Here is a 16,405-nt window from a genome sequence, read left to right as displayed (position 1 = left end):
AAAGAAAGAAAGAAAGAAAGAAAGAAAGAAAGAAAGAAAGAAAGAAAGAAAGAAAGAAAGAAAGAAAGAAAGAAAAAGGATTGGGCGGTCCTGGGTGCTCTCTGAGCTGGGTGGTTTTCTTGCAGACGTTTCATGACCCAGCTAGGTAACGTCATCAGTGCTAGAAGGGAGGGGGGGCTTGCGGAGAGGAGGAGGAAGAGGAGGAGGAGAAGAAGAGAAAGAAAAGAAAAGGAAGGAAGGAAGGAAGGAAGGAAGGAAGGAAGGACTGTGGGGTCCTTGTTGCTCTCTGAGCTGGGTGGTTTTCTTGCAGACATTTCATGACCCAACTTGGTAACATCATCAGTGTTATGAGGAAGTAGGTTTCCAAGTGGGGGGCAGGAGGAAGAGGAGAGAGGGGGGAGGAGGAGGAGAGTTTTGGGGTCCTGAGTGGTCTCTGAACTTGGCTGTTTCCTTGCAGACGTTTCATGACCCAGCTAGGGAACACCATCAGTGCTAGAAGGAAAATAGGTTTGGGGGGAGGAGGAGGAGGAGGAGGAGGAGGACGACGACTGTGGGGTCCTTGGTGCTCTCTGAGCTGGGTGGGTTTTATAAGCAGAGACAATGCAAAGGGGAGTCAAACCGGTTTAGAAAGGGAGCGAAAGGGGTGATGGCCAGAGTCTCCAACACAGCAGAAAGAAGGAGAAATCCAAGACAGGATACGTCGCCAGGGAGTGAACCGTTGTGAGGAAACAGCTGGAAGGAATATTTATATGGAAATGAATAGTCAAAGAGTGGAATTGAAATGAATGCAATAAATTTGAGTGCCCAGGAAAAAAACACACACATTGATTAAAAGGAAGTCATAAAGGCGGCGAGAAGATTGAAAGAAATACTGCACGTTAGATGGTGGAATGGAGTAAATAATAAAATGGGGAGGGGGGTGGCTTATTGGGAGGGGCTGCGTGATTTATTTAAGGCTGTGTCTGTGCCACCACGATGGGAAGCGTCCTAGGTGTAACATTCCTCGGTTGGAACGATGGGAAATTTGGGATTTGATTGCAGATGCCAACAAGTCTAGAAGAAGGGGGGGGGGGGGGTGTGGAAGCAGACCTGAAAATGAACTGCCAATGATTTGACACCAAGCAGAGTTGGAAGGGACCTTAGAGGTCTTCTAGTCCAGCCCCCTGCTCAAACAGGAGAACCTATTCCATTGTGGACGATTGGTTGTCCAATCTCTTCTTGAAAACCACCAGTGATGGAGCATCCCACAATTTCTGGAGGCAAGGAGTTCCACTGGTTAATTGTCCTCCCTGTCAGGAAGTTTCTCCTTAGTTCCAGGTTGGATCCCCCTCTGACGTAACCCCTAGAATTCCCCAGCCAACATGTTTTAAGATGGCTGAATCCTATGGGCTAGAAGGGACCTTGGAGGTCTTCTAGTCCAACCCCCTGCTCAAGCAGAAGACCGTATTCCATCCCAGTCAAATGGCTGTCCAGTCTCTTCTTAAAAGCCTCCAGAGATGGAGCACCTACAACTTTTTGAGGCAAGCACTGATGCATTGTTCTTGACTCCATTTGGCTTGAAGAATAGAATAACAGAGTTGGAAGGGACCTTGGAGGTCATCTAGTCCAACCCCCTGCTCAAGCAGGAGATCTTATATACCATCCCAGTCAGATGACTTTTCTTTAAAAAAAAAAAACCTCCAGGGATGGAGCACCCACAACTTCTGGAGGCAAGGAGTTCCACTGGTTAATTGTTCTTCCCTGTTAGGAAATTCCTCCTTAGTTCCAAGTTGCTTCTCTCCTTGATGAGTTTCCATCCGTGGCTTCTCGTCCTGCCCTTCAGGGGCTTTGAAAAATAAATTGACACCCCCCCTCTTCTTTGTGGCAGCCCCTCAAAATATTGGAAGGCTGCTATGCTGTGTCCCCCCCCCCCCCAATCCTTCTTTTCATTAAACTAGACATTAAAGTAGACCCAATTCCTGCAACCGTTCTTTATTAACCGTTCAAGGCTGTGTGATGTCCCCTTTTTTTGGATAAAATGTAAGGAATGCTTGTGAATGGGTCATTATTTATGTATGTATGTATGTATGTATTTATTTATTTATTTATTCATTCATTCATTCATTCATTTATTCATTTCATTTCATTCATTTATTCATTCATTCATTTATACATTCATTCATTCATTCATTCATTCATTTATACATTCATTTATTTATTTATTCATTCATCCATCCATTCATCCATCCATCCATTCATTCATTCATGCATCCATTTATTTATTTATTTATTTATTCATTCATTCATTCATTCATTCATTCATTCATTCATTCATTCATTCAGTTTGTAAGCTATCCATTGCCCTGGCGTGAGGGATATTGGGAGGCTTATAGTGTAATCCAGGAAATGTAAAATGTAAGAGGAATGCTTGTGAATGGGTTATTATGTATTTATTTATTTATTCATTCATTTATTCATTCATTATTCATTCATTCATTCATTCATTCATTCATCCATCCATCCATCCATCCATCCATCTATTCATTTATTCATTCATTCATGCATCCATTTATTCATTCATTCATTCATTCATTCAGTTTGTAAGCCATCCATTGCCCTGGCGTGAGGGATATTGGGAGGCTTATAGTGTAATCCAGGAAGTCCTCTACTTACGACAGTTCGTTTAGTGACCGTTTAGTGACCGTTACTATGCAGATCACGTGAGCCCCTGGGACAGGGAAATTTCTGTTGCTAAGCAAGGCAGTTCTTAAGTGAGTCGCGTCCTTTTGGGGACTTTCCTCCCACGGTCGTTAAGCAAATCGCCGCAGCGGTTAACTGAATCATGCGGTCGTTAAGCGAATCCAGCTTCGCCCCCCTCCATTGACTTCGCTTGTCAGAAGCTCGCCACAGGGGATCACGTGACTCCAGGCCGCCGCCGCCGTCCTAAATTAGATGCCAATTTTGCCAAGCATCCGAATTTTTGATCGGGTGGACTGCAGGAGCGCTGCGACGGTCGTAAGAGCGAGGACTGGCCGTAAATCACTTCTGCCGTGACTTCGAAACGGTCACTGAACGAATTTGCCGTACGTTGAGGAGCCCCTGTCGTGCGGAGGGAGAGAAAGGGAGATAAAGGGAGCGAGGGGGTGCCGGTTGAAGTTTAAATCCGTTCCTGGCTTCGTTTTCTTCGTCCCTGCGTTAAATTTGGTGGGCTTCCTATTTCCCGTCCTTTTCTCTCACCCGGTAGAAGGGGGGTCTCACTTTGAAAGGGACTAACGTGCGTTGATGTGTGGGTGGGTGTTTGTCAGTCTGCCCCCCCCCTCCAAAACGTAGCATCTTGTAAACCCCTTTCTGCTCGTTTCCCTCGGCGGGTTCTTGTGGCCTGGAGTTCCGCAGGCTTCCCAGGGTGCTATTTTGCAGTCTTCCACTTGGCCTGGAACTGTTACCATCGTGTCTCTTTGGCCTTTGGGGGGGTGTCTTCCCTTTTCCTCGCAGGAACGCCAGCTACTGCAGCAAAATCGCCGTCCCCCTGGAGGTGGTCAGCAAAGACCCCGGCTCCTGCCTCAGCCAAGCGGTCAAGCCGGAAGTGGTGCTCATGTACTTCGACACGGTCAAGCAGAACCTCACCTGCCCGGAGTTGGGGAGCTTCCTTCCGGCCGGCCTTGAGCCCCAGGTCCGCTGGTACAAGGTGAGTGGACAGGACTCCGGTGGTCCCGGCAGGACTTTGGCGTGGGAGGGGTCCATCACCCCCATCAGCCACCTGGGGGGCAGCGTGTGCAAGATGGAGGGAGGGGTGTAGAGATGGGAAGGGCTGGGGGGGGGAAAAACTGGAAAAATTGGGGGGGGAAACAGGTATTTTTCCCATTTTTTTTTTCAAACAGCTTTGGAAAGCTGTAGAGATGGGAAGGGCTGGGGAAAAAAAAACCTGGAAAAATTGGGGGGAAAAAACAGACATCCCCAATTCCAGCAACCGTTCCTTATAATATTTTAGCCTCCAGTCCCCTGATCCTCTTTGTTGCTCTTCTCTGGACTCTTTCTAGAGTCTCAGCGTCTTTTTTACATCCTGGTGACCAAAACTGGATGCCGTATTCCAGGTGTGGCCTTACCAAGGCCTTGTAAAGTGGTATCAACTCTTCACGTGATCTTGATTCTCTCCCTCTGTTAATGCAGCCCAGCACTTTGTTGGCTTTTTTGGGCAGCTGCAGCACACGGCTGGCTCCTGTTTAAGGGATCGTCCACTAGGACTCTGAGATCCCTCTCACAGTTACTACTATTGAGCAAGGTACCCCCTATACTATAGAATAGAATAGAATAGAATAGAATAGAATAGAATAGAATAGAATAGAATAGAATAGAATAGAATAGAATAGAATAGAATAGAATAGGAATTCTGGGAGTTGAAGTCCACAAGTCTTAAAGTGGCCAAGTTTGAGCACCCCTGGTATAGGGTCTCCTGCCTGAGCAGGGGGTTGGACTAGAAGACCTCCAAGGTCCCTTCCAACTCTTAGAGCGACTTATGTTATTAGGACTCCGAGATCCCTCTCACAGTTGCTACTATTGAGCAAGGGACCCCCTAAACTATACCTGTACATTTGGTTTTTCTGGCCTAAATGTAGACCCTTACTTGTTTTAATTCAGGGGTCTTCAAACTTGGCCCTTTTATGACTTGTGGACTTCAACTCCCAGAATTCCTCAGCCAGCCATGCCTGGGCTGTTGTTTTTTTCCTCCTACTAAAGCGGAGAGATTGCAGAGGAAGGGATTACAAGAGAGTAAACTAATGCTTGGTGGTGAATTCTGGGAGTTGAAGTCCACAAGTCATAAAAGGGCCAAGTTTTGAAGACCCCTGTTTTAATTCTAAGTGCTGGAGACTTTTGTAAGCCTTCGTGGGTCTTCTTTTTTTTTTTTTTATTGAAAATTTTTAAAAGTTTTACAATATAACTCCCCACCTCCCTCAAACCCTGCCCTTCCCCACCGCCCTCCCTCCCCCCCCGACTTCCCAGAGCTACACACAGGGTTTACAATACGTGATGACCCGATGTCTGGAGGCCGTGAGGGTCTGGATGGGGAGGAACAGACTCAGGCTCAACCCATCCAAGACCGAGTGGCTGTGGCTACTGGCGCCTCGGCATAGTCAGCTGATTCCATCGCTGACTATAGGGGGCGAAACATTGGCTCCCTCGGATCGGGTACGCAACTTGGGTGTCCTCCTGGATCCACGGCTGACACTGGATGATCAGTTGGCGGCCGTGACCAGGGGGGCGTTTTATCAGGTTCGTCTGATTCACCAGTTGCGACCTTTTCTGGACCGGGACGCCNAAGACTTGGTTATTCCAGCTTGCAGGACTGGCCTAGGGCAATTTTTAGAGGGGGTTTTAATTATATTTTAATTAGACTATATTTAAATATTTCCTTTTAATTAATTTTAATCTTGTAATTGTCATTTGTGTATTTTTAATCGATTGTCAGCCGCCCTGAGTCCGCAAGGAGAAGGGCGGGATATAAATTTAATAAATAAATAAATAAATAAATAATTATACTCTGTCTTAAATTATATTATCCTTAAGTTAACAATTCTATAACTTCCTTTAGCTCTCTCCTAAACTAACATATTAAACATCATTATTACTAATTATTTAATTTTAATAAAATATACTACATTAACAATCTCAAATTTACTCAAAAACCAAATGAAACTTTTTAGTTCCATATTTATTCTCAATATAATCTATCCATCTTCTCCAAACCAATATATATCTTTCTTGTGAGTAAGCCTTCGTGGGTCTTCTGAGCCATCTCATGTCCAGTGGGGTGGGGTGGGGGGCTCAGGGCTCATCCAACACTAACTTTCTGTTAACCTAAGGTCACTTCCTGCCTCTGACACCCCCCCCTCCCCACTTCATTTCCACCAGTTGCAGCGGTGGGACTTGGCCCCTGCCATTGGTTCCTAGAGCCGGTCCCCAAACGAGAGATATTCTCCAGGACTTTCAGAGGTTGCCGATTTTATTGATTGATTGATTGATTGACAGACTCGCTGGGCTTAAATGCCAACACGGTCACGCCTGGCTCTGCAGCAATTAGTCCAAAAGGATAATAAGATTAGAAAGTGAGGCGTCCAGCTGTCACGGTGATGTTCCCCATGGGGAGAGAGTTGAACAATCCTTGAGCTGCCTAAAACAGCAGCTTTTGGGGCGGGGGGGGGGCTTGATGACCAGGCTGGGGGTCCCTTCTCGATCTCAGGGTCCAGAGAAGGGGGGACAATGATAGAGAAAGCCTAGGATATGTAGTCCTTGACTTAACGACTATTTATTTAGCAATCGTTCAAAGTTATAACAGCATTGGTGGGGGGGAATAAAAGGATGTAAGAGCAGTCCTGGGACTTAGGAGTGTCAAAGCAACCCCTAAAATTGTGTTTTCAAAATTGAGGCGTTTGGCAAAACTGGCGTGCATTGATAATGGTTGCAGCATCAGATGATTTCCACCGGTGGCTTTCCTAGCTGGCTTCCGACAAGCCAAGTCAAGGTGGGCAGAGGGGTTCACTTCACGATCCCACAGATTGTGAGAGGGACCTTGGAGTCCCGGTGGACGATCGCTTGACCATGAGCCAGCCGTGTGCAGCAGCAGCAGCAGCCAAAAAAGCTAACACAATCCTGGGTTGTACAAACAGAGGCATAGAATCAAGATCACGAGAAGTATTAGTACCGCTTTATAAAACCTTAGTGAGGCCACACCTGGAATACCGCAGCCAGTTTTGTTCACCATATCACAAAAAAGATGTGGAGAGTTTGGAAAAAATTCAGAGAAGAGCAACTAAGAGGATCCAAGGCCTGGAGGCTAAAACATACGAAGAATGGCTACGGGACTTGGGTCTGGCTAGTCTAAAGGAAAGAAGAAACAGGGTAGACATGATAGCAGTATTCCAGTATCTGAGGGGCTGCCCAAAAGAAGAGGGGGTCAGATTATTCTCCAAAGCACCAGAGGGAAGGACGAGAAACAATGGTTGGAAACAGATCAAGGAGAGAAGCAACCTGGAATTAAGGAGAAAATTCCTAACGGTGAGGACAATCAACCAGTGGAACAGCTTGCCACCAGAAATCATGGGCGCTTCATCACTGGAAATTTTTAAGAAGAGACTAGACATTCACTTGTCTGAGATGGTATAGGTTCTCTTGCTTGAGCAGGGGGCTGGGCTAGAAGACCTCCAAGGTCCCTTCCAGCTCTATTCCTATTCTATTCTATTCTATTCTATTCTATTCTATTCTATTCTATTCTATTCTATTCCTTATTCTATTCTATTCTATATTCTATTCTATTCTATTCTATTCTATTCCATATTTTCTATTCTATTCTATTCTATTCTATTCCATATTTTCTATTCTATTCTATTCTATTCTATTCTATTCTATTCTATTCTATTCTATTCTATTCTATTCTATTCTATTCCACATTTTCTATTCTATTCTATTCTATTCTATTCTATTCTATTCTGTTCTGTTCTATTCTATTCTATTCTATTCTATTCTATTCTATTCTATTCTATTCGTTCAGTGGGTCGGTGTGGAAAGCTGTTTATCTTTGGATCCAGTCCCTACTGTCCTCCCAGGAGACGGATTACCTCGTTAGGCTGAAGGGCATCGTCCATTAAAATTCAAATCTCCGCCATCTATTAGCCCAACGCAACTAAATCCCCGCTGGAAATAAATTTCCAGATGACAGCTCGTTTATCCCGCTAATAAAACTCTTATCAGGAGTGGCGTAAAGCCTCTGTCTCCAAGGGCCCCCCAGAGACGGAGGAGGATGTGAGGGGCAGCGCTAGCCGGTCACCGGTGGACAGCATCAAGGACAGCATCGATCTAAGGGGCTGCCCCAGAGAAAGGGGGTGTGGGGGGCCCGCCTATTCTCCAAAGCAACTCAAGGCAGGACGGATGGAAACTCATCAAGGAGAGAAGCAACCTGGAACTAAGGAGGAATTTCCTGACAGGGAGGACAATTAACCAGTGGAACTGCTTGCCACCAGAAGTTGTGGGTGCTCTGACACTGGACGTTTTCAAGAAGAGGCTGGACAGCCGCTTGTCTGGAGTGGTTTAGGGTCTCCTGCTTGAGCAGGGGGTTGGACTAGAAGGCCTCCGAGGTCCCTTTCAGCTTTATTCTGATTATTTCTTTTTAATGAAAAGAAGGATTTGGGGTGACATAGCAGTTATTCCAGTATTTGAGGGGCTGCCCCAAAGAAGAGGGAGTCAAGCTATTCTCCAAAGCGCCTGAAGGCAGGACAAGAAGCAACGGATGGAAACTCATCAAGGAGAGAAGCAACCTGGAACTAAGGAGGGATTTCCTGACAGAGAGGACAATTAACCAGTGGAACTGCTTGCCACCAGAAGTTGTGGGTGCTCTGACACTGGAGGTTTTCAAGAAGAGACTGGACAGCCACTTGTCTGGAGTGGTCTAGGGCAGGGGTAGGCAACCTTGGCTCTTTTATGACTCGTGGACTTCAACTCCCAGAATTCCTAAGCCAACCATGCTGAGGGGAAAGGGAGAGGTTTCCAACCTGAGCCAGGCTGGCTGAGGAATTCTGGGAGTTGAAGTCCATGAGTCATGAAGGAGCCATAGTTCCCCCACGCTGGCTGAGGAATTCTGGGAGTTGAAGTCCGCGAGTCATGAAGGGGCCATAGTTCCCCCATGCTGGCTCAGGAATTCTGGGAGTTGAAGTCCGCGAGTCATAAAAGAGCCAAGGTTGCCTACCCCTGGGCTGGGGTCTCCTGCTTGAGCAGGGGGTGGGACACTACAACTGTCACAAGTACATGCCAGTTGCCAAGTTTAACGACCATTGCGGCATTCCCATAGTCACGTGATCAAAATTCGGATGCTTGGCCACCGATTCATATTTACGACGGTCGCAGCGTCCCCGGGGTCACCTGATCCCTTTTGGGCCCTTCTGACAAGTCAGTGAGGAAACCAAGTTCACTTAACAGCTGTGTAGCTAACTTCAGAACCCCAGTGATTCACTTAACACAAAAGGTTGTAAAATGGAGTAAAACTCACTGAACATCTGGCTTGCTTAGCAATGGATATTCCAGGCTCTGCTGTGGTTGCCGTAAGTTGAGGACTCCCTGTATTCTGTTGTTACAGAGTTGTGTAGTTGCTTGAATCTGGAGGCCCGACTTAGTTTCGCGCCTCCTGCTAGCCGACATGAAACCGATCAGGGTTTAATCAGAATATAAGCTTCTTCTTTCGTGGGAACGCTGCCGTTCAGTCTTTACCTATCCTGCTTCATCTGATATATCAGTTGCTTCGGGTTTTTTTATTTTTATTTTTTATTAATTTTCTAATATATTTGAAAAGCAACGTGGCAGCCGAGTACAACAATTCCATTACATTTAAATCTCATCAACACAAATCTCGAAATATTACGACCGCTAATTCCCTCTCTTTCCCCTGTAATACGGTATATACTGTCTCATATTCAAACCAACACAATTCTTATTCTATCAATCAAACAGAAGATAACTCTCCAGCATTCGTCAATAATCTTCAGTTTGTACATATCTTAATTAATTTAACATTCCATCTTTTAGACCAGGGGTAGTCAACCTTGGCTCTTTTATGAGAATTCCTGAGCCAGCATGGGGGAAACTTTGGCCCCTTCATGATTCGTGGACTTCAACTCCCTTCATGATTCGTGGACTTCAACTCCCAGAATTCCTGAGCCAGCATGAGGGAACTATGGCCCCTTCATGACTCATGGACTTCAACTCCCAGAATTCCTGAGGCGGCATGGCTCAGCTTGGAAACCTCTCCCTGTCCCCTCAGCATGGCTGGCTCAGGAATTCTGGGAGTTGAAGTCCACGAGTCATAAAAGAGCCAAGGTTGACTACCCCTGTTTTAGACAGCCAATGTCCTAATATTTTTTTTTTTAATTTATTAATTTTCCATTCAGATTTTAAATTTAACATTTAATCATTTTCATTTCCCAATTTTCAATGACCCCCAATGTCTACCACGGTTCCCCCACAGTCTAAAGTTCCAGATACACCCCTGATGTATACAGGATTCTCACCGTCTGCCTCAACCAATTCATAATACGAAGTCATATTCTTGTTTTTCTAGTAATTCTCCAGTATCTTAGAATCTCAAATTTAATAGCCAGGATTTCTTTTATTTCCACACTTAGTATTTATATTATTGTGTGTGTTTGCAATCCTCTCTCTGTTCCAGGAGTGCCATCTCATGAAATACGACTATCCTGATCGGATCCCCAATGGCGTCAACCTCACTTTTGCCATTGTCTACGAAGTATACGAGGGCGAGTACACCTGCGTGGCGAGTTACCGGGAGAACAGTCGGGATTTTACTCTGACGCGGACGATGAGAGTCAAGGTGGTAGGTAAGGAGAAGGGTAGGACAGGAGTTTTTCAAACCTGGGCACTTTTAAGACTTGTGGACGTCCATTTCTCCTGGGAATACTTTAAAAAGAAATTTGAGAAGAAAATAAGATATCTGATTTTACATAATACTAACTGCGGCAAGAATTGCATTCGCGCAATATTGGAAGGAACGCAATTGACCACCAGAAGGGTTGATTATTCAGAAAATTTATGAATGTGCTGAGATGGACAAACTCAGCTTAGAATTAAAAGAAAAAGATGGTTCGGAATTTTATGTGGTTTGGGAAAATTGGTATATTTTGGATAGACAATAGAAACAAAAATTGGAAATATACATAAGGTTATTGTGCAAATTAGGTTATTGTGGGTTAGATTGAATGTACATAGTGCAGTGTTTCTTAACCTTGACAATTTTAAGGCATGTGGACTTCAACTCCCAGAATTCCACAGCCAGCATTGCTGGCTATGGAATTCTGGGAGTTGAAGTCCACACGCCTTAAAATTGTCAAGGTTGAGAAACACTGACATAGTGTATATATTGCATAGAATGTAGATCCATAGTATATAAAAATGACATAGTCTGCTGAATATGTACTGTATAAAGGAAAAAGTTAATAAAAATAAAAAAGATTAAAAGACTTTTGGGTGTCAATTCTCAGAATTCCTGGACAGCAATGCATTCTTTTTTGATGTGTATCCTCAATGTGGCCTTATTCTCTTGCAATCCCTTCCTCTGCAATCTCTCTCCGTTCTAGCAGATGGGAGGGAAAAAAAAAATCAGGCTAGGGAATTCTGGGAGTTGAAGTCCACCCATCCTCAAGAAGCTCAGACTGGAGACACCTGATCCAGGAGAAAGGCAAGGGGGGGGTGAGGTGGAGGTGGGGGTGAGGGGGCCACTGCTTAAGGCTCAGCCTTGCTCCAGGTCAGCATCAGCTTCTCTCCAGCCCGAGAGTGACAGGCTGGGGTTCCCATAATTTGACCGTCAGAAGCAAATAACTAAATGACAGAGTTGTAAGGGACCTTGGAGGTCATCTAGTCCAACCCCCTGCTCAGGCAAGGAAACCCTATACCATTTCAGACAAATGGCTGTCCAGTCTCTTAAAATCCTCCAGTGTTGGAGCCTTCACAGCTTCTGGAGGCAGGTTCTTGGTCTCCCACCTTTAATTTTTATCCATTTATTAATTTTTTTATGACGCCCATCCCCCTTATAATGCGACTCTGGGAAGTTTTAAATGTCCCTCCCGGCACAATTGTTTGTTTATTCTTATTCTGCCTTTGGGTTGGGCTAGAAGACCTCCAAGGTCCCTTCCAGCCCTAGGATTTTATGATCTTGGGCAGCAGGTTGACCTCCAAGGTCCCTTCCAGCCCTAGTATTCCATGATCTTGGGCAGCAGGTTTGACTGGAAGACCTCCAAGGTCCCTTCCAGCCCTAGGATTCTATGATCTTGGGCAGCTGGTTGACCTCCTAGGTCCCTTCCAGCCCTAAGATTCTATGATTCCATGATCTTGGGCAGCAGGTTTGACTGGAAGACCTCCAAGGTCCCTTCCAACGCTGTTATTCTGCTATTCATGCTTCAGGCAGGACTAGAACTCATGACCCCCCCTGCCTTCTCAACGGGTGCTTTAAGTACTAGGATAAGAAAACTCTTTGCCTCTTATTGGCTGACGCGGGTGGGGAAACTGGGACCCATAAGCCAGGATCTCGAACGATCACCGATGCTTTGAACCTTGTTGAAAGCATGACAACAGCTGTTGTGTTTTCCTGGGTGTGCAATTTGCCTGCTGGCAAGTTGTGTTCTAACGGGTGGAATGGTTTGCAAAGATGCTTTGCTTTGTGTTGCATTTGAGGAGAGAGGGGAGGTGTTGGACATCACATCTGGGCACAGAAATTAAACTTCCTCTTATCTGGGCAAAGCAGACAGGGTCAGGAACATGGGCCGTGTTATCCTGACGGTTGTAGACCACTTTTTTTTTTTTTGGCGGAAACACAAATCAACTGTGAGTCACCCGAGGCACACCCAGTAAAACCTCCTCTGCTTTCAAATCCCGACTTGATTTGGTTTGAGCTATGCCTTTGTTGCCAGCCTCCCTGCCCACTTCCCCATCCTGATGCCCTCCGGCTCCCTTCACATCTGGCGCCTCCCAGCTGGCAGAAGAGTTGCTTGTGTCTGGGGGTGTCGTGGCAACTTTGCCTCCTCGGTTGCTAAGCTGCCCTGCAGAAATATTTAGCACCAGGCAGTTGAAAAATCTCAGCCCGGATGCGCCAATCCAGCCCCCTTGAAGGGATGCTTACAAAACAGGATTTTTTTTTTATATATCTATATTATTTTTATAACCGCATGAATTAGAGAGGCGTCTGTCGGAGACATTCGCACACGCGTTCCCTGACTTCATCGACATTATTTTCCCTCTCATCTCTTTGGTAACGGTTCTCCCCTCTCTTCTTCAAGGCCATCCTCTCCCTTCTCTGCCCGTTGGGTGCCAAGGAGCCAATAAAAGAACTGGCAGCCTTGGGAAACTTGACGTCTGGCGTTCCACCGAGGTCCCTGCTTTGGTTTTTCTGCAAGCCTGTTTAGTGGGCTCCCCGTAGTAGCAAAGATGCACAGCCTGCAGCAACCTCGGGGTCCCCGTAGTAGCAAAGATGCACAGCCTGCAGCAACCTCGGGGTCCCGTAGTAGCAAAGATGCACAGCCTGCAGCAACCTCGGGGTATATTTGGACAGTTCTTATCCTTTTTGGATTGCAGTTGTGTAGGGTGGCTGGTGTTGAGAACGTGCTGAGGCAGCAAAGTCTAGTGGTAGGAGAACGTGGCTGGATGTGGTCCTTCACTTGAGCTCAACTCAAGTGTAGGGTTTTTGACCTGCCCAGTGACTAGAATTCCTGGAGTTCAGCCTAAAACTATGGATGCCCCCAGGAAACAGTGAACGGAGACACGGAAAGATGTGTATCCCATCTTTTAACTCATCCAGTACCCAGATGTGTTCAACCGCTGGATCTAAAGCAGTGTTTCTCAAGATTGGCTGCTTGAAGATGGGTGGACCTCCACTCTTAGAATTCCCCCAGTAAGCCACGCCAGATTTTTCCCCTCCTATTCCCCTAGAGCGGAGAGACTGCAGAGGAAGGGATGACAAGAGAGTAAGCAGGCCACAATGGGGATACACATCAACAGGAATGCAGGGAATTATGGGAATTGCACACAGGTTGGCTTGGGGACTCTGGGTGATGAAGTTCACACATGCTGGCTGAGGGAGTCTGGCAGTTGAAGTCCACCGATCTTAAGCTGCTACGCTTGAGAGAAATACTGTCCTAAAGATTAAAATAGAGAAGGCCCCAAAGAAATTGGGGAGATGGGGAGGGTTAGGGTTAGGGCTCCAGACAGATGTTGAGGATGAGAGGCAATGCAGTCCAGGGAAGAGAGAAAGAGAGAGAAACAGTTGGAGGTATGAAAGAGAAGAAATAGCCAAGAGGAGAAGGAGAAGCAGAAGAGGTGGTAGCAGAGAAGAAGGAATGCAGAGCACCTGGGAAAAAAACCCAACTCCTAGAGCAGAGAGACTGCAGAGGAAGGGATGACAAGAGAATAAGCAAGCCACAATGAGCTTACATATCAAAAGGAACACATGACTGCCAGGGGATTCTGGGAAGTGAAGTCTACCCTTCCTCAAGCTGCCAAGGTTGAGAAACGCTGACTGAACAGATAACGGAAGCTACAGAACGAAATGAATTCCGCACACCTCTTTTGTTGACTTTATTTATTTTTTAAACTCATTTTCTAGGATCACTGGAAAAATCAACGCCCCCCGTGATCATCTTCCCAACAAAGCGGATCGTCTATCAACTCAAGCCAGGTAATGGTCCACCTGTTCATCAGATCCAAGTTCAATTCAATTTCAACTCAGGATAGAGCTGGAAGGGACCTTGGAGGTCTTCTAGTCCAACCCCCTGCTCAAGCAGGAGATCCTATGCCATTTCCTAGCTCTCCAGGTCAGCCTCCGCCTTATAAAGCTGGATTGCAAGGGGGGGGGGAGGGTCTTTCCTAAAATCTTAGGATGCCTCTGCAGATTTAGGGGTTCAGTCCTTCCATCAGGATCCTTCCTCCCTCTCCCTTCCAATTGTTGCCACCCAGCAGTTCCTCTTTCTCCCAGGCCCCGGCTGGTGAACGGTTTCAGAATTTGGGTATGTCTAGTTTAATGAAGAGAAGGACTTGGGGTGACATGATAGCAGTATTCCAGTATTTGAGGGGCTGCCACAAAGAAGGGGGGGTCAAGCTCTTCTCCAAAGCACCTGAAGACAGGACGAGAAGCAACGGATGGAAACTCATCAAGGAGAGAAGCAACCTAGAACTAAGGAGGAATTTCCTGACCATTAGAACGGTTGCTGGCATTGAGTATGTCTAGTTTAATGAAAAAAAGGACGAGGGGTGACATGATAGCAGTTATTCCAATATCTCAGGGGCTGCCCCAAAGAAGAGGGAGTCAAGCTGTTCTCCAAAGCCCCTGAAGGCAGGAGAAGAAGCAACGGATGGAAACTCATCAAGGAGAGAAGCAACCTGGAACTAAGGAGAAGCTTCCTGACAGTTAGAACAATTCACCAGTGGAACTGCTTGCCTCCAGAAATTGTGGGCGCTCCCTCACTGGAGGTTTTGAAGAAGAGACTGGACAGCCATTTGTCCGAAATGGTGTAGGTTTACCTGCCTGAGCAGGGGGTTGGACTAGATGACCTCCAAGGTCCCTTCCATCATCATCATCATCATCATCATCATCATCATCATCATCATCATCATCATCATCATCATCATCATCATCATCATTATTATTATTATTATTATTATTATTATTATTATTTAATATTATTTAATATTTAAATTTAACGTTTCATATTTATAATTTCCAAGTTTTAAATAACTGGGATAACAGAGACTGGATAACAGAGACTGGACCGCCACTTGTCTGAAATGGTGTAGGGTCTCCTGCTTGAGCAGGGGGTTGGACTAGAAGACCTCTAAGGGTGCCTTCCAGCTCTATTCTGACGGATTGATCTCCAGGAACCTCTGAAGCTGAGGGGGCAGCAAACTCCCTTCATTGGGTGCCTGGGTTGGGAATGGGACGGGGTCATCCCATCCTCCTCGGAGATGCCAGTCTGATCCAGGAGGACCTCTTTCAGAAGGGGGTTCCGATTCCAGGTGGGCCTTACGAGGGATCCCCTTCCTGTTCTTTCTCCCGTAGGTGAAGAATTGGATCTCAGTTGTGAGGTGATTTTCACGTTCCTGGAGGACTCTCCCCAGGAGGTCTGGTGGGTCATTGATGGAAAACACTCGGATGACGTCACCGACCTCAAGTTCAACGTGACCCAAACGTAAGAGACAAGGACTGTCCGGTTGTCTAAGAGGGGGAAGGTCCTGACTTTCACTAGGGCAGGGGTAGGCAACCTTGGCTCTTTTAGGACTGGTGGACTTCAACTCCCAGAATTCCTGAGCCAGCCGTGCTGAGGGGAAGGGGAGAGGTTTCCAAGCTGAGCCAGGCTGGCTCAGGAATTCTGGGAGTTGAAGTCCACAAGTCATGAAGGGGCCATAGTTCCCCCACGCTGGCTGAGGAATTCTGGGAGTTGAAGTCCACGAGTCATGAAGGAGCCATAGTTCCCCTATGCTGGCTGAGGAATTCTGGGAGTTGAAGTCCACGAGTCATGAAGGGACCGAAGTTCCCCCATGGTGGCTGAGAAATTCTGGGAGTTGAAGTCCCCCAGTCATGAAGGGGCCATAGTTCCCCCACGCTGGCTGAGGAATTCTGGGAGTTGAAGTCCACGAGTCATGAAGGGACCGAAGTTCCCCCATGGTGGCTGAGAAATTCTGGGAGTTGAAGTCCACGAGTCATGAGGGGGCCGTAGTTCCCCCACGCTGGCTGAGGAATTCTGGGAGTTGAAGTCCACGAGTCATGAAGGAGCCATAGTTCCCCTATGCTGGCTGAGGAATTCTGGGAGTCGAAGTCCGCGAGTCAGGAAGGGGCCATAATTCCCCCACGCTGGCTGAGGAATTCTGGGAGTTGAAGTCCCCCAGT

The 16,405-nt window shown here is 46.5% G+C and overlaps 1 protein-coding gene across 1 annotated transcript in view; it reads left to right on the top strand.

Annotated features, from left to right (window-relative positions):
- IL1RAP (interleukin 1 receptor accessory protein) overlaps positions 1-16,405 on the top strand; it is a gene marked incomplete at its 5' end in the record, with an annotated part of 49,910 nt that overhangs the window by 6,187 nt on the left and 27,318 nt on the right. Inside the window, 4 exons of the mRNA XM_015828403.1 lie at positions 3,472-3,664; positions 10,187-10,355; positions 14,129-14,200; positions 15,578-15,707. Coding sequence (XP_015683889.1) covers positions 3,472-3,664; positions 10,187-10,355; positions 14,129-14,200; positions 15,578-15,707 — 564 coding nt within the window. The remainder of the gene's footprint in view (positions 1-3,471; positions 3,665-10,186; positions 10,356-14,128; positions 14,201-15,577; positions 15,708-16,405) is intronic.

This window comes from Protobothrops mucrosquamatus, unplaced genomic scaffold (genome assembly GCF_001527695.2).
Source record: "Protobothrops mucrosquamatus isolate PMUCROS unplaced genomic scaffold, P.Mucros_1.0 scaffold4463, whole genome shotgun sequence".
Lineage (NCBI taxonomy): Eukaryota > Metazoa > Chordata > Lepidosauria > Squamata > Viperidae > Protobothrops > Protobothrops mucrosquamatus.
The sequence above is the reverse complement of the archived record's forward strand: the minus strand, read 5'-3'. Positions and strand labels throughout refer to the sequence as shown.